This window comes from Opisthocomus hoazin, chromosome 8 (genome assembly GCF_030867145.1).
Source record: "Opisthocomus hoazin isolate bOpiHoa1 chromosome 8, bOpiHoa1.hap1, whole genome shotgun sequence".
In the NCBI taxonomy this organism is placed as follows: domain Eukaryota; kingdom Metazoa; phylum Chordata; class Aves; order Opisthocomiformes; family Opisthocomidae; genus Opisthocomus; species Opisthocomus hoazin.
In genome coordinates this window covers 2,191,059-2,208,802 of record NC_134421.1, presented here as the reverse complement: position 1 = coordinate 2,208,802, position 17,744 = coordinate 2,191,059, and the positions used below count along the sequence as shown (strand labels likewise).

Below are 17,744 nucleotides of genomic sequence, written 5' to 3'. Positions count from 1 at the left end.
GTTGCTACAATAACTATTCATGCTCACTGTTAGCATTCATGTTTAATATCTTATTTGAATCTGTTTGGTTTCATTTTCCTGTCATAGGTTTTTGTCATGCTTCTCTCCCCTAGACTAAAAAAGCCCAAATGTTCAGTAACTAGCATCTCTCCCTGTGAAGGCATATTCCACTCTAATGAAATCATCTCTCAGTCTTCTTTTTGGTAAGATAAGCAGATTGAGTTCATTAAATCTTTCGCTGTAAACGACTTCCTCACCTCTGGAGCAACACCGTAGCCTTTCTCCACACTCCTTCCAATTTTCCCCTCCTCCTTTTAAAAGTATGCTCCTTATCCATCAATATCTGTGCTCTGTGTTGTAGATGCTACCCGACTACTGCCATACATTAGTAAATACCACCTTTCCCTACACCTCCCCACCAGCCATGTCTCACAACACACTGGCTGGGCTATGTGAGCATTTTTCCTGCTTTAAAGATGGAGGCATATGGAAACCCTAGGACAAAAACCTACACGTAATTTTGAGGGAGCTGGATTATTGGAAACTGAGTCTGACCCCACTCATAACCACCTTGACAGTAGTATAAATACACTGGATTTTAAACAACAGTCTCCAGATTTATGCAATTCTTGGCAAGAGAAAAATCTAGCCTTTTATTTAAACTGACAGTCCCCTTTTAGCAGTCTACACTTTCTCAACCACGCATGGTCTCGTATGGTTATCTTTCACATCTCTCCCACTGGACAGAAATGTCTTTGATTCCGCAGTTATTCTTTTTCTCCCCCCCTTATTTTCATCCTCTTGTGACTGATCATCCCCTTTTCAGTGACTGACCAGCTGCTTTTCAGATTCTCCCTTCTCTGATCTCCTCAACTGTCACTTCTCAGCTGCCACAAAACACGCCAGCCCCCGCATCCCCATCTGCTTTTCAAAGGCTTGTTATCATAAGCAGGGGCTTCTCTGCTCACTCTTCTTTACTTTGCAAAACCCAAATCAATCAAGAGAAACCACCGCGCTGTCAAAGGCTGAGAGAGGGGTTTAGGTCAGCCCTAACTTCTGGCCTTCCAGGTGCTGTGCTGGGGCTTTCAGCTGCATTAAGAAGCAAATTTTTATTCGGTCTTGACTAAAGTCATGGAGTGTAGGAATTATAAAGTAAAAAGGCCCAGCCTTATACCCAAAGGGAACACTGTGGTGAAGGGGGAGTGCCCCGAGTGGTTTGCTTGCTCGCTGGCAGTTGTAGTGTGCCATGGTGAGATGAGGGACTTAGCTGTTCCCTATGATGAAGAGACTGCAGGCTAGCAGAGTCTCATGTCTTTCTATTCAAGGCACCACCATCTTCTTACAGACTTTTCAAGCTCCAGCTTAAACCCATTTGGCTTTTTACCTCAGATTCTAGCTAAAGCCGCATTACCCTAATGGCTAGAAACCCTTTTCTAGTTTTGCACCCTAAATGTTTTCATGGCCTATACATACAGTGACTTCATACAAGCCTTGTGCTTTAGTTTAAATGTTTCCTCAAAGATGCATTTATTACAGTAATCCTACCCGCTGAAGCCTTGCTTCCATGTGGTTAAACAAGTTGGGTTCTCCCAGGTTTCTCTCATGGAGGCAGGCTTCCCTTTTCTCTCATGATCTTTCTGTCCTGTCCATACCTGTCTCAGCCTGTATTTCTCTGGCCAAAACTAACACAAACTAGAAGGAGATGTCTCAGAGGGCTTTGGGCAGGAGCACTAACACATCCCCATCCCCACTGGGAACACCTCGCCAGGTATATTCTAGGACAATGTTTGCTTCACCCACAACTGCGTCACACCATCACTCACCATTATTCTACTATCACCTAACACAGAAGTTCTCAGCATTTTTCTCCTCAGCTTTCTCAGGATATGTTTACCAACCCTATCCTGGCAAGTCAAAAAAAAAATTCCTGTTTGGTAGACAGGTCCTAAGAATGCACACGTCTGAAAGCCAAAAGCTCATGAAGAACAGGGTGGAGCACAGCAGGATGTAGCTGAGACATGACCAGGGCTGCTGTCTACCCAGCTGCCTTTCGGCAACGATCTCGGGACTGAACTTGGCAGACAAAGGTTTCCTGAATTTTATGTGGGCATCGGGGGGCAATACAGCCTACACTGGGGATCCTCACTAAGACTTGGCAAAATGGGCCCAACAGTTCCCAGAAGACAAGGAATGCCTCTAGTCCTGCTTGTTGTTCTCTCCTCCAGATCTCACACAGTTCCCAGCTTACAGAAGATTTCTAATGTTAGTTCTCAAGCATATGACCTTGTCTGTCATACTACTGAAATTCATTCTGTTTCTGGTACTCCTACCAAGGTCAAATAAGGCTTTCTCTATGATATCCTGGTCCCTCCCTGTACTAGTGATGCCTTCTAGCGTTGAACTATCAGGACACTTCCTTACTACATACTGCTATCTGTGTTAGGGTCTCAGGTCAATGTTAGCAAAGATTAATCCCATGGCTGACCATGGGGGAGTGCTACAAGTAACCTTTTGAGAGGCTTTGATAGGTGATCCTGCTGCTGCCATCATCCCAGACTGACTTCTACCTGCCTGCCCCTTGTAACGCCTCTACCTTTGCTGACCTACTCCAATTCAACCTATTGTTTCTTACGTGGCAAGTGCTTTACTGAAACACAGAGATGTGGCCTTTGATCTTTCTTTTCCTTCCAGGAAAACAGCCATCTGAAAGGAAGCTATTGGGTTAGTCTGGTATGATCTAGCACTGATAAACTGACATTGCCTGACTCCCGTTCCCCCCCCCCCCCGATTGCTTGATAATTGTACTTTTCCTTCAAGATCTCCTCTAAAGCACTACAAACATTACAGAGGTGACACTGACAGGTCTGAGGCTGACAAACTTACTTCTCCCCCCTCCTTAACCCTAACTGCTGAATTTTCACTTTTCCAGCCTGCATGGAGTCACCACTGCGGGTAGAGCTGAAAAAAATCCCCTGCTATAAGCCTGTGTTTCCACGTGCCAGCTGCCCCAGGGCCGGAGAGCAGCCAGGCCCAGCACTGTAAGTGCACTAAGCAGCTCGAGCTGCTTATTCCCAGTAGTCAGCTTGTTTCTTTCCCAAAGGACGACATTGCTGTCCTTATCAACAACCTGGGCACACAGGCCTCTGGTTTTCGCTCAGACTATGGACGCCTTGATCTCAACTTCACTCTTACTGCTCAGAAGTGGCCCCATTTCTTATTCTCTTTTTTATTTTTTCAAATAGCTGAAGAATCTTTTGCTGTTTGTTTTAATCTCCTTTGCAACATCTAACTCAGCTTGATTTGTAAGCAATCCTCACTTTATCCCTGCATTGCCTGACCTATAAGACACAGCTTTCTTTGCTGTCTGTTCTTTTTCCATTGCACGTAGGCTCTCTGCAGAGCCTGCTTAAGCAGCCTAAACACTTGCCTGTGGTGGCAGACAGATGGAGGGCAACTGCCACATACTGATTCTGACTCCTCTCAGCAAACGTGGGCTCCACACTGTCCCTGAAAACTGAACTTGTGCCTCCCTACACTCCAGCATTTGGACTGCTGCCTGTGAAAGCAGTGCCGAGAGCCAGCAGCAGACCACCCCTCCACACACCCTGGGCAGGCATGGAGTGGACTACACTGCTATCTCCTGCACATACAGCACCTCTCCCCTGCCTTCCCACTGCCTTGGGAAAGCCTGCAACTTCCCAGGGCTTTCCAGGCAAGGGCTCCCAGCCAAGCTCCTCTGCAGGCAGAAGCAGGACGACTCCCTTCCATCCACTCTCTCCTCTCCTCCCACATGCTCTGTGCCTCACCACCCAACATTTGTCCCGTTCCTACTGCAAACCACCCTGCATTCAGCACCTCCACAGTCCCTGGTGAGCCACGAAGATTTGCTGATAGTCCTCATACAGAGCAAGGACAGGCAGAGAAAAAGAGAATGGCTATCAGCAAGGCCTCTGCACGGTACAGACAGTGAGAGCACAAGTGTAAGAGCATTAGGGAGGAACAAGAAATATTTCTGGGAATATTAACATGACAAAGCTCTAAGCAAACTGGTCTGGCCTCATAGTTGACCCTGCTTTGAGCAGAAGGCTGACTAGAGACCTCCTGAGGTGCCTTACAATGAGAATTATCCTATGGTCCTATGAGTGCAGCTTCTGTATCTCAGTGAGGGAAAGGAAGAGAAGAAAAAGGTCTTGTGAGGGGAAAGAGCTGGCAGCAGGAGTCCCATTACATAGCCTTATGATGGGGAGATCTGTGCCTTAGGTGGATAGGTAGGGCAGGAGAAGAGGAACTAAAGAGCCAGCAGTGTGCCCTGGCTGCCAAGAAGGCCAATGGCATTCTGGGATGCATCAAGAGGAGTGTGGCCAGCAGGTCGAGGGAGGTTCTCCTTTCCCTCTACACTGCCCTAGTGAGGCCCCATCTGGAGTACTCTGTCCAGTTCTGGGCTCCCCAGTTCAAGAAAGATGAAGAGCTACTGGAGAGAGTCCAGCGGAGGGCTACAAGGATGGTGAGGGGACTGGAACATCTCTCCCACGAGGAGAGGCTGAGGGAGCTGGGCTTGTTCAGCCTGAAGAAGAGAAGGCTGAGAGGGGACCTTAGAAATGCTTAGAAATGTCTGCAGGGTGGGGGTCAGGAGGATGGGGCCAAGCTCTTTCAGCGGTGCCCAGTGACAGGACAAGGGGCAATGGGCACAAACTGAGGCACAGGAAATTCTGTCTGAACGTGAGGAAGAACTTCTTCCCTCTGAGGGTGACGGAGCCCTGGCCCAGGCTGCCCAGGGAGGCTGTGGAGTCTCCTTCTCTGGAGATATTCCAGCCCCACCTGGACAAGGTCCTGTGCAGCCTGCTCTGGGTGACCCTGCTTCAGCAGGGGGTTGGACTGGGTGACCCACAGAGGTCCCTTCCAACCCCGACCATTCTGTGATTCTGTGATTCTGTGAACTGGGGAAGGAAACAGATGGAGTTTGATGGTAAAAGGAACTTATCTTAGGAGTAGCCTGGAGATGTCCTCAGTTTTGCTAAGTTTCTGTGGTTCTCACCCTGCAAAACTTGTCTGCTTGTGCCTTAGCTGAATTTAAGCCAAACCATCTCAGAAGACATTTCCTATAACATTCTTTGCGACCTTCATCCCTACATCTACATCTACAGACTGCTTCTTGACCCCTTTCAGCATCTTCTCACATGACTTTGCTCCTGTGCTGAACTATAGGTCCTAATACAGCTCGTGACATCAATTATACCTGTGCTATGGCCCTTGCATGGACGACACCACTTTATTCCATGTACTTCAGATGCATAACCTGGGCCATCGTGGGGTGATAGGTGCGAGCAAGGTAATGCACTGGCCTTGCATTCACACAGAAATTTAGGTTTGCACTCTACTTGGTCAGAGGTGTCAATGCCATTTGCTTGGTGGTCTGTGGACCTTCACACAGCTTTGAATGGACCTGGCCCATTGATGACCCTCACACTTTGTCAGTCCCCCTGAATAATCAGTGCATATTGACAGACTCCACACACTGGGTACAGTTCCATGTCCACAGGGATTACTCATGCACGTACCTGCATGCGCACACAGAAGACACGTGTTAGCATGTAGCCCCACCACGGACAGGAATCGGTGCAAATCGCTCCGTGTTGTACGTGTACCTGTGCACACCTCTATCTACACACGCAGACAGGTACCACAGGCACACAAGGCACTGCAGAGAAACTGTGTGTGCACATACACGCAGCTATGCACAAATCCCCTCACACACTGCACAGCCCCACATACTCTACACGCAGTGTGCTCCCATGGGCCCCCGCGGCCCCGCGCAGAGACACAGGTCCCTGCTGATTGTGGCTAGGTAGGAGTTAATGCAAGAGAGGCTGGGAAGGAAATTAAAAGCAAAAAAAAGTTGAAAGCCCAGCACATGATTCTTCTCCTATCACATCTGTGAATCCTGGAGCGCGAGAGCAATAGTCTGCAATGAGTCAGACCAAGAGGCACAAGGAAACGGTTGCCATGACAACCCGCGCACTGCTCTAATTCAGCTCAGAATTAAAATGATATCAAATAATTTGCAAGCAAAGGGAACATGGCAAAGGCACCGGGTGCCAATCTAAAAAAACCCAGCTACATGCAAGCCTCTTCTGAGCCAGCGTCAAGGGCTCTTTTCCTTTCAGGTGTGATAACCATGGCAATCAGAGGAGCCATAGAGGTGGTGGTGATGGATAACCTTAGGCCAGAAGATTTCCGCTATGCACACGCAAGAATGGGCTCCTGGGCTGTAGCTCCAGCCTAGAACAGGCTCCAGGACTGGGGATGTCCCAGAGCAATGCCTCATCAGACCCCACAAGAGAAATCCCATTGCTCACAAGTTGTTATGGTGTCCCATTGAGAAAATACCCCAAAACAGTTGGTGAGGGCAGGGTCTGGGCACAGGCCACCCACAGTGGGGGCTCTGTGCTGGGCAAAGCAATGCCCACACGGGCTGAGGAAAGGAGGGCCGATTCACCCAATGTTTTTTTCCTGGTAAGTGATGCAGCATGCAAACTCCTGCACTCAGCTGAGGCTACAAGGAAATACTTACTGGCTACTGTCTTCATTTTTCCCCTAGCCAAGGGCTCATCCCCAAGGCAACAGGCAATGTCCCCACACACAGGGAGGAAGCACGATCCCTGTGCTGAAGATCTTACAGCCTACACTAACAGCAGACACACCATGGAAGGAAAGGAAATTGCCAATGTCCACCCAGGGTGGGCAGAATGCTGTGGGAGATGTCTCGCGTACTTATTTTTAGCATTCTTTTGAGGATAAAATAAATGTATTCTACCCCCTTGTCACTGGTTACTGTCTATACATGGAGACATCTATGTGGAGTTTTGCAGGCAGATGCTTGCTCTTTCTGCCTGTTTGCTGACCTGGCTGGAGGATAACCAGCTCTGAACAGTGAACCATGTGGTCCTAGCACTGATACCAAACCTTGGTGAAAGGCAGAGTTTAAGATCAGAGCCAGTGCAAAATAAGGCAAACATCTCACTTTAGTCTGGCTCGTAGGAGAGCTTGTGTCTGCCCCAGAAACACCCCAAAAAGCAGCCTTTATGCTTACGGGTCTCTCCCTCAAGGCTCAGTGTATAAAGTAGAGTGCAACGGATGGCAGGCAGGCAGATGGATGAAGGATGCAAGAGGCACTGGTTTTGGCACACCAACGGCATCGTGTAACGTTGATACCATGGCCCGCAGAGTATTGGCTCAACCCTTCGGCCAGCCAAATGTGTATGAACTGATAACAGCCTCCAGCCAGATGTCCTGACAGGTGGAGAAGGCACAGCTGCTGCTAGTACTAAAATCATTAGCATTTCTGCCTTACTGAGTGCCCCTAACACTTTCTATGACTGAGCTCCAAGGCACAGCTCCTTCAGACGTCTCTCATTTTGTCAGATCAAAGGAATGCTTGAGAAACTGTTTGGGCTTCAGGGATTGCCAGGAGGGAATGGCATCAGGCAGAAACTAGATGTAGCAGGTGACGGGCTGAAAATGAGTTGAGCCTTCCCTCTTTCTACCCATGCTATCACTGGATGCAGGGGAGACCGTGATTTCCGTAAAGGCGCCCAGATGATGCCTTGGGAGCTCACAGAAGCCCCTGCACTGGGACAACATTGGCACAACCTCCAGCATCAAAAGAGAGGCAGCGCTCCTTCTGAATACTGCAGCACACATTTAAGAGATCAGCTGCTCTCAGGATTTGTATGGGTAATGCTATGCTTGTTTCCAAGCCAGTCTAGTGAACTAATTTTGATTCTCCAGCTTGGATGCAGTTATTCCGATGCAAAAGGTGCTCACGCTATTGTAGCTTCTTTCCATGCATTTTAGCAGCTTCCACAGGTGCAACTGTCACTTTCTAGAGGGGCGGCTGAAATGTTTTACCCACCCAAGCAACAAAACGGCAGTAATACAGAATTGTGTGTAGATTAATTTGAAAAGACGCCACAGCAACAGAACTGCTGAAAAAGCCACCTGCACCATCTCTCTTTGGTCACTGGTAACAGACAGCAGGTAGCCAAAACTGGGGACCAAGGAAGAGGACGGAGAGACATCAAGCTGGCCTGTAATTGCTTTTCAAATAAAGAGCTTCCATTGGACTGATAGAGGTTGGATTTTAACCAGCAGTATAAGCACAAAATTACTTCCCATTATCTACTTTTCAGACTGATTGATTTCAAATAGTTTTGAAAAAAAATTATCTAAGCTTTGCTTTTTTTAAAATGCGCTCCTGCTGTGAGTACAGACCTCTTCTGAAAATACTGGCCTTAATAACTCAGTGTCCCAAAACCCTCTCTGTAAAATAGAGACAATATTTCTCTTCTCTCACCCTTCTTTGAGCTTGCTTAGGACTCTCCCCAAACACATCTGTATATGCTGTTGTCATCATGGGATAAAAACTTCCCTGTGGTCCAATCACTGCAGATAAGAACTAACATCAACTTTGAATATAAACGGAGAAGAGAGATATCATATGAAATAAAACTGCATCTCCTAAGTGGCCACTTGGATTTGTTTTAGCGGGCATCGCAGAGCCGGGGCGTGCCCCATGATTTGTCAGTGTCGGCTGTCTCCCATCCCCGAGACACCACCACCACGGCAGGGAACCTAAGGGGAAGAAACCCCTGCCTGTCCCTGTTGGGATAGGCAGCCGGCTGACAACAACATAACTCCACCCGTGAGGTCAGGCAATGAAAGAGACATCATGCACAGCCCAAAATGACAGCTAAACTCCCGCACAGATTCCAGCAGTTTCACTGAGGCTTTAAATCACTAAAAGTTTCTGTCAGCAACTACATGTGATTTCTGCCGCGCACCCCCTGAGGAGCAGAAAGCCCCAGGCTACTGACTCATGGGAGGGAGCAGATGACAGTGCTATCTGGGGCAGGACTTGGCTTGGGGACGGTGCCATCACAATTCCTTATTTTTCATTTCCAGCAAAGTTAGTGTGCGTGAAAGGTACTGGACTGACATCCCGGGAGAATAGCTGCTTTCTAATTCATTATAATTAATCATCCAGGCATTACTTAATGTTTGCATAGTGCTTTGAAGTGCCAAAGAACAATATAGCAGGTAGATATTATTAATTCAAAGAAACAGGTAGACCCAAGCCAGGGGTAGCTTCACCTGTGTGGCTTCCCACCAAAGTGACCACACCAACTCAGCTCACCAAGCAGACCCTGCCTTGGCTCCACCTTGTCCTCTGAGAGACCTGCGGGTACCTTGAACCCTTTGTGCGTCCCCCTCGTGCCCCAGGTACAGGAGCTTGGCCCACAGGGGAAGAAGAGGGCTGGGTGAAAAGGGAAGACGGTAGGGTAGAGCACAGGATACTGCTTTTTCCTCCTGAATTTGGACACCTCCCCAACCATCCTTGTGTGGAGCAGCATCTCTAATGGAGAGAGAAGCATCTTAGACTCCACCCAAACCAATTCTGGGATTTCCTACTGAGCTAAGCCAGACAGAAATAGGAGGAATGAGGCCCTTGTATTCCCCCCTCATCCCTGCTTTCAGCCCTCCAGCCTGGCTGCTCTCTAATCCCAGCTGACTGCTCCCTCATGTCCTGACAGTGCCCAGGCGTGTGTCATCTTCCTAGACATTTGATTTTACCAGTTTGCCTTTCTCCACCTTGGCTGGGGACTGCCATTCAGCTGCCAGAAGAACAGGGGCCCACTGCTCCCTGTCACTGGCGTCCTCCCCATGGGGGCACTGCGTGCGCTCCCTCCCCACAGGCAAGGCTGTAAATCCTAGAGATTAATTTTTCACTGCACGCATAGTGAACATTTCAGAGTGCTCACAAACCTCCCCAAGCACCATCAAGTCAAACAAGTGACAGTAACGATCAGTGGCAGAATGACAGGCCAGTTCATACCACTTGCACTTTTATAGGGGCACTTAAAAAGTCTCTGTTGTTCCCCTTTTACAGAACTGTGACTGCATTTACCCGGAAACTACACGCCTACCCAGATATATGGCCTTCTGGGAACCAGTGCTGGGTACCAAACTTCTGGTAGTATCCTAACGCCAAGTGAATAGGGTATCAATCCCACTGAGGGCTGACACCATCAGAACAACAATAACAACAACCTGCATGCCATTCTGCTCTGATTGCCTCTTGCTGTGTCTCCACTCGTTCCTCTTCCTTCCCCTCTTTCCTGTACCCAGGGTGGTATTACAGCACTGCTCAGCATCACCCGCGCGGCAGCCTCCCCTCTGGGTGAAGCCCCCCAGAATCAGGTCCTAGCCACTCAGGATGGTTACACTGCTGTGAGGGGAGATGGAGACCTACGGCCTTACTCAAGAACAAACAGCAGTGCAATAGGTAGCATGACCACAATATTTTTTTTTTTTTTTTTAACCACAACTGGTATTATGAAAGATTCAGACAACGACCCTAGTCACTACTGGAAAGAAAACAAATGGTGGTAATACAGTATCCTTTTGCTCCCTGAAACCCCCCAGATGTGTTGTAAACCTATGTCCAAGCCAGCAGATGGGACATACATCAGTGAACGCTTGCATTCCTACTGAAGTGAATGGGGGCTACAGCTGGGGGCCTGCAGGATTTTGGACACTTTGGGAGAAATTATTTCCCTCGGTGCTGGCCTGCAGTCCACACTTTGGATGAAATATGGGTAGTTTTCCTCAACACCTACAAAATGGGGAATAAAGAACACCCAGCAGAATGTACCATGTGTGGAAGGAAGCAGAAGATGCTTGCGGTCAGGTCACATAACGTGCCTGCCAGTGACAGAGACCATGGTACCTTTAAGACACAAAAGCAATTGAGAATTTGTTTCTGTGTCTCTACTTCCACGGTTACCAGTGAGGAAACTGGTTTGTTCTGTATCATTTCCACAAATGACAGAAATATTACCTTATTGTTATTGTTTTATCAGGATTTCTTTCCCTATCCTCTGCTGCATTCTCCACCCTCCTCTTCCCTCTGCAGAGGATCCTGCCCCTTCACAGCATGTCCACACAGACAACCAATTCAGCGTTCAGCGTAACTGAGTAGGTGGAAATCTCCACAGGGGTTGTGAAAAGCACTGCTGACAGAAGAGCAATGGCTCTGTCAGGGGCAGATCTTCCTGCCACTTGTTCTTGCTCCACCTCTTCCACCCAGAATTTTCCTTCCTTATATTTATGCTGAGGGCCAGATGAACTGCTTGTGTGCCTCTGCTCTAACTCACAGGTGAGGAAAGGGAAGGAAAAGAACCATGAAAAACAATCTTTTTTTTTTTTTTTTTTTTAAAAATGTTTCTTCTCCTCCCAAATTCATGCTTAGAAAAATGCTCCAGTGCTGCACAGAGACCCTTGGTACTGTTGCAATGCTATTTCATTCTCTGCTGGATATATTCGTAACAGTGCCAGCAAGTATCAGTTTTGAGAGCAGTTTCTATAACCCAAGCACTTACTCAACATGAATTTTAATGAAACCATCTCTCTGTCACAGGGGTCTCCGGACAAACTTCACAACAATTTTCTGGCTTCGGGCAAGAAATGGTGATAGATCAGTGAAAAGTGTTATTTCATAACACCCCTCCTTCAGCTTATAAGTACTTTCTTGATGCCCAGGTGATACTTGAAGAGTACCCCTCTCAACTGGAACTTATTGAAAGCCTGGAAATTCAGGAACGCTTCATCAGAGGAAGTTAAAGGGACTAGTAGTACTGAAGACCACTCATGGTATCCTACACAGCCCAGGCAAAAGCAGTGGATGACTCTCTGACCCGAAGGTATTTGTTACATGGCCTTTTCTCTACTGGATACTCCTATAACAAAGCCGTGGTTTGGTATCTATTCTACTCAGCCATTCCTGCCACCGTACAGGACTCCATTAACACCAACCATTCTTTCAAAGGCAGCTCTGCGTCTCAGCACATTTCTGGTAATAACTACTCCATTACCTGTTCCACCAACCTCTTCCCTTAGCCAGTGCTTCCTGGTCTAAAAAAGATGTCCACTGAGCTACAACTTCTCTTACCCCAATACTCCTACACAGAGTGTTTAAGTTGGATATGATGCCAGCATTACTGATTAATGTTGCTTTGTTTCATTAAATGGCTGCTCTGTTTCACTTCTGAGTTCGCAGTACTTGCGTAAAGGCTGAAGCAATTGCTGCAGAAAATGGTAAAGCTTCAAAAGTTATGAGGTTCTGCTGGAAATAACGGTCTTTATGAATTTTCCAAAAGTAGACACAGAGTCTAGCAAAGGTCTGCCACAAGGGGTTTAAAGCTCAGATACAAAGATATGTTTGGCAATGCATATGTCCGAGTTTGAAATCCAGCAACATGCCTGTCCCACCAGCAAAAGTTATTTTTCAGCTGAGATAATGATGGAGACACAAGAACATGCTCTTCTTCCAAAACCAAAAGTGTCTCCTGCAAACAGTTCAAAACCTTTGCGGACTTCTTAACCTACTCATGTTCCAGAGAAACAGTCTCAACCCACAAATTCACCGGCACTGAAGATGGGAAGCTTCCATTCAAACAGCTAATTTCCCTTTCAAAAGCCTATCAGCCGTTCAGTACCTGTGCTAATATTCTGTTTAGCCTAGTTTTCAACATCACAAGCTATTGTGGCTCCCGTCATTTCCCTTGAATGACAAGCTAACAGCTCTCAGCTCCCACTCTCAATACAAGATGCAACCATCTCATTCAAGATAAAAAGAGAAACCAGAATGTCCTACCTGCAGCAATGCCCATCTTCCCATCCACAGCCACAGCCACAGCTGTGCTCACTGTCACCACTTTCGGTAGGCCACCTCCCTCTGTCAAGACACAAATACGGCAGGCTTGGTTACTTTACCACCAGAGAGGAGTAAAACACAGCAGGAGCAACTTGCTCACACATCTTCACATCCAGGGCCGTGTGTACATATGCCTCAACCCTGAAACATCCAAGAGTTTGAAGGACTGCATCTTTCAAGACACATAAGCAAACTAAGCAGCTCTGAGTAGATTTTTTTTTTTCTTCTAGATAATGTCCCATGATAAAAGTAGCATCCTCAACATAAAATGTAAAGGACTGGCCTCCTCAATTTTGGGCACGTAGAGCTTCTCTTAGGCCACAAAGCTGCTCCGCTTCATGCGCCAGCTAAGCTCTGTAGACAGAGGAGAAGCAGGACAGGTAATTCTGACACCAACTCTCGCACAGCAAAGGCCAGGCTAACACCTAGCTCTGTTACCCAAGCCAGGCCAGCACTGCAAACTGGAGAGACAGACACAGCACTTCCAGGTACTTCCAGGAGCACCCCATTTTAGAAAAAGTCTTCTGGGACTTTGCTGTCTAAACTCTGTTATGCCCCAGGGTCTCCCGATTACCGTTTAGCTGCTGCTTTAAGTGTCCTGTAGGTCCTGTGTCACATCTGCCAGCCCTGTGCAGATCTCTCAGCTCCCACAGGGCATTTCAAATAGCATGGCTGGATGGGTTTAAGCAACTGAACCCCACCTGCCCTCTCTTTGTTAGTGCACTTGTTTCAGCCTGCAAATGTCCATGTGACAGATTCAATTTCTGTTAGCTTCAGCTGGGGCACCTCTTTTGGAACTGCCAGGGGACAGTCTGAAGGTCAGCACGATCGATTTAGCCTGCAACTGACTCCCTCCTCACAGACTGTATGGAAATCTCTTGCTCAGACAGATGGGTCAGGTATTCTTTCCTTCCCAAGAGCTCCAGCATTTGCTACTGCTTTCCATTTCTGCCTTTATCCTTCTTGTTGGTACCCAGTGTGTCCTGAGCATGATCCTGTTTAGCCTGGAGTCTCTTGCTCATTATTTTTGGACTGAAGCCAGATTAACTTGCTCAAGGATGTCAGAAATAGTAAAGCCCTTGTGAAACAAATACCCAGCTAAATTATGCTCACATGCCTTGAGTCTAATCCTGCCTTTATGGTGAACCCCAAATTTCTTGCTCTCCCTAGGATGGGACAGATAAGCAAAATACACTTAGCAACCCTAGAGAAAAAAAGATAAACCAAAAAAACCCAACCACCCAACACATGAGAGATCTGGGCTGCAAGAACAGTTCCACTTGACCTGCAGAGCTTTCCCTCCTGTCTTCTTGTCTCTGGGACTTTTGGACACTGGAAGGAGAAGCCCTGGATAAATTATTCTGACCACCTGCAGCCATTCCCTGATGGCTTGCTCCCCAACAAGGAGGTCTTCAGGCTCTTCCCTCTTATGTGATGAGCAGCACATCTGCCATGAAAACCCCTTGTCAGAGGGCAGGCATATACTGAGTCATGTGGAAAGGATGAAATCAGCATCTAATCATCAAGAATTTAATAAGAAACTCGGTGGTCTGCTCTGGCCAAAAGGTGGGGCACCCCTCATTCATCAGATGTCAAGATAGGGCCTGGACTCGTGCTCTGATAGTGAAGGACTGTGGCTCAGAAGCACCAAGTACTGTTTGCTGGCTCTTCACAGGCATATTGCGTTATCTCATGGATCACAGCCTCTCTAACCCCAGCTGCTCATCTCTAAAGAGACTAATAATCTTCCTTGCAGTTTAGAGCATAAGGACTTCAGGGCCAGGTAATACTTCTCACAACATGCCTGTAGCGTTTCCAGGTGAGTGGGGTCCTGGATGTGATTGAAGCTTCTGACCAACAGCCATGCAACACAAAAAACAGCAGCAGCTGCTTGTCTTCTGTCTTTATCCACGCAAAACTACCCGTGACTTCCAAGCAAGCCACATCAAGCCACAACACCACTGTTTAGCCAGCAGTGACTACTGTGGCCTGGGTAACAGCTGCCCTAGGAAGCCCCATAGGGTGTCACTGCCTGGTTTTGTAACCCACGCTCTATTCCAAGGAGCAAATGCCATCGCACGCAGGGGAGAAAAAGGTCCCTCCTGCCATGCCTCCCCCTTTCCACACTTGCCTTTTAAGTGAGATTTAAGGGTGCTGTGCAGAGAGAGGTTTTTGTGGAAAGTTTCAAATATTTTCTTTTTCCATCCCGGTTCATCTCTTGCCTCACAGTCTGGTTTTCTCCTCTTTGCCACTTGCGTTCCCACCCACCAGCCTCCCACTACTGCACCACAAAAAGCTGTAACAGCTAAAGTGCTGAGCTCCGTGACAGAGATGGAGTGCTAGGGGCCAGAAAGGAGCACAAAGGGGATTTTTGCCTTCTGTGTAGGAGTCTCGCATGAGTATTTTGTTTGGATTGTTTCTTTCTAGGCTATTCTGCTCTCTTCCAGCCTTTAAGGAGCTCCTGGCTGGCCCTGCAAACTCACAGGAACCAATGCCCCAAGCAAGAGACACTGAAACGCCACTCCTTGCTTACTTCTCATGTTTGAGCTCCTCAGCTGGGCAGGAGGTGCCACAGTCCAGTACCACGATGCGACAGGGGACGAACGAGACACCCTCACCCAGGGAAAACCGTGGAAAACCATTCCCTTTTCCTCCACCATCTTCCATAACAAACCCATCCTTTCCTGTCATGGGAAGTGGTGATGGAAAAAGCGACAGCCTCTAAACTGACACTTCCTAACTGATCCCTCACCAGTCCTGGGTGCTGCCGCCATTCAGTGCGTCTGATGATGTTCCCTCCCAGGCCTGGTCATAGCTGCGTGTCCAGTTCCTTCTGCAACACCTGTCCCTTCCCCTTCTCACGGGTCCGGTGTTCTCCAGCCCCACGAGTACCTTGTGATCTCCCACCTCCCTGTACCCTTTGCTCTACCCAGGCCCTGCGTTCCCACGCGTCCTTCACCCCCTCTGCACCCTCGCGTTCCGCAGCCCCGACGGCTGCCCAGCACCTGGCAGCTTTGCCTTTCCCTCGTGTCCAGCACCTCCGCCACGAGCCCTCTGTGCCGGTGCGGAGGCAACGCCAAGAGGCCAGGCCTCAGGCCTCCCTGCTCGGCGGGAGGCGGCGAGGAAGGGACGGGGACGAGCGTGACGTGGGACACGCGTGACGTGGGACACGCGTGACGTGGGACACAAGATGCGAGCAGCCTTCTCTGCCCCTGCTCTCCAGCGTTCAGGCTGAGGTTACCTGAATCGTCTTCCGAGGCAACGCTGTAGACGAAGCTGCCCGGGGGGTGCTCGGCTGCCCGGCGGTACCACAGGGGGAAGTGGTCCATGGTGAAGATGCTTTCCTTGTCCTTCCCCGTCAGGAATTTCCTGCCGGGAGAAAACCCAGGGCCGCCGTTGCGTGCGGTACGGAGGAGCGGAGGCCCTCCGCGGGGCGGGGCAGGGGGACCCGCGAGGCCGGGCACACCGCCCGGGGACCCCCGGCGCACCGAAACGCGCCAGCCCGAGGGTCGTCGCGGAGCCCCGCCATTTTCCCTCAGCCATCAGGGCCCCGCGCCTCTGCCGGCCGCCCGCCAGGTGCCGCTGTTGCCCCGGCCGAGGCCCTGGGCGCCGCCGTCCCCGCGGGCGGGCTGGGGGGAGCGGGCCCGGGGCCAGTCGAAGGTCATTAATGACTGCGGGATAATAGGGAGCAGGTGAGAAAAGGGGATTAGACGGTCTCCTAAAAAAAAAAAAAACAACCCACCCCAAACCCGAACTCGTGCTGCTGTGGCTAAATACCACGCAGGCTGCAGTGCTGGGGGAGATGGGTGCTCTGAGGGCAGGGGGGTGAGTCCTGAGCGCATGGCAAGGCAGGCAGTGGGTCCTCAGAGAAAGCTCCTGAAAATCGGGTCGTTGTCTACCCCGGGGGTCCCTGCTGTCAAATCGCCTTTGTTTCCAGGCTCTCGTTTTGCTGCGTATTTTGACGTGAGGGATAAGCACTAGTTTATACGGTTCCTTCCTTTCAGGGGACTCCAGAGGCGCCTCGTGTGTGACGTGCGAGGGTCTGGCGCTGCAGCTGTGCGGAAGCACCGAGCGATGCTCCCGAGGAGCAGGGCGGGAGAAGGAATCGTGTTAGCCTCCTGCAGCACACCTTGTTTTCTCCCTTGCTGCCAGAGCCCGACTACTCTGACATCTCCAGACTGCCTCAAAGACATGAAGAGCGTCACCTTCCAGGCACAGCAGAGTGCTCTGACTTGGACGTCTGACCTGTGTTTGGGGAACTCAGAGACAGAGAAACAGCTGCCGAGAAGCTAAGGCCCAGCACCGACACTGACCCCTGTCTGTCCCAGCTGCTGGTGTGCCTGTGTAACCCATCCTTTCTTACAGCAGCATGCAGCAGCTTGCGCATTCAGAACACAACAAAAATGCAAACTATACCCTTTCCACGTCAAAACCCTCCACTGAACACACACTTGTGCCTTGAGGGAGAGGATGAATCATGTATGACAGACGTCAGTCACATCACTTAATGCCTCATGTGGAAGGCACTGGGATATTACTACAATGGGGGCAATGTAAGAGGCAGAACAGAATAAACCTGGAAGGGGAATTGAGACAGAAAGATCAAGCCTAGCCAAGATGGATTATCACCAGGGCACTGGAGTGCAGAGCCTCTGCACTGCAAAACAATCATGCAGATATATAGTAACTGTGGACATTTTCTCTGTTAGCTGACCAAAGTCAGGGAATGATTGAAGGTTTTCATTGCAACGAATGCACTTTGTGACAGTGTTCTAAGAAAAAACTCGGAAGGACCAGAGGAGGACAAAGGACTCCTCCCCTGACTCTGTAAATCAGCACCAATGCCATCAAGGTGTTGCTCCTTTCCTTTCTGCTTCTGTCTCCCCAAATACATTTCTGAGGCTGGTGGTGCTTTCATGCTGCCCCTTCAGAGACACTGAGAGAAACTGCTTAATACATTTTAGGGACTTAC

The 17,744-nt window shown here is 49.1% G+C and overlaps 1 protein-coding gene across 1 annotated transcript in view; it reads right to left on the bottom strand.

Moving 5' to 3' along the window:
* The window catches only part of CACNA2D4 (calcium voltage-gated channel auxiliary subunit alpha2delta 4), a 131,648-nt gene that overhangs the window by 56,853 nt on the left and 57,051 nt on the right, over nucleotides 1-17,744 (bottom strand). The window contains exons 26-27 of the mRNA XM_075428538.1: nucleotides 16,014-16,141; nucleotides 12,713-12,793 (exon numbers count right to left, since the gene is read on the bottom strand). Coding sequence (XP_075284653.1) covers nucleotides 12,713-12,793; nucleotides 16,014-16,141 — 209 coding nt within the window. The remainder of the gene's footprint in view (nucleotides 1-12,712; nucleotides 12,794-16,013; nucleotides 16,142-17,744) is intronic.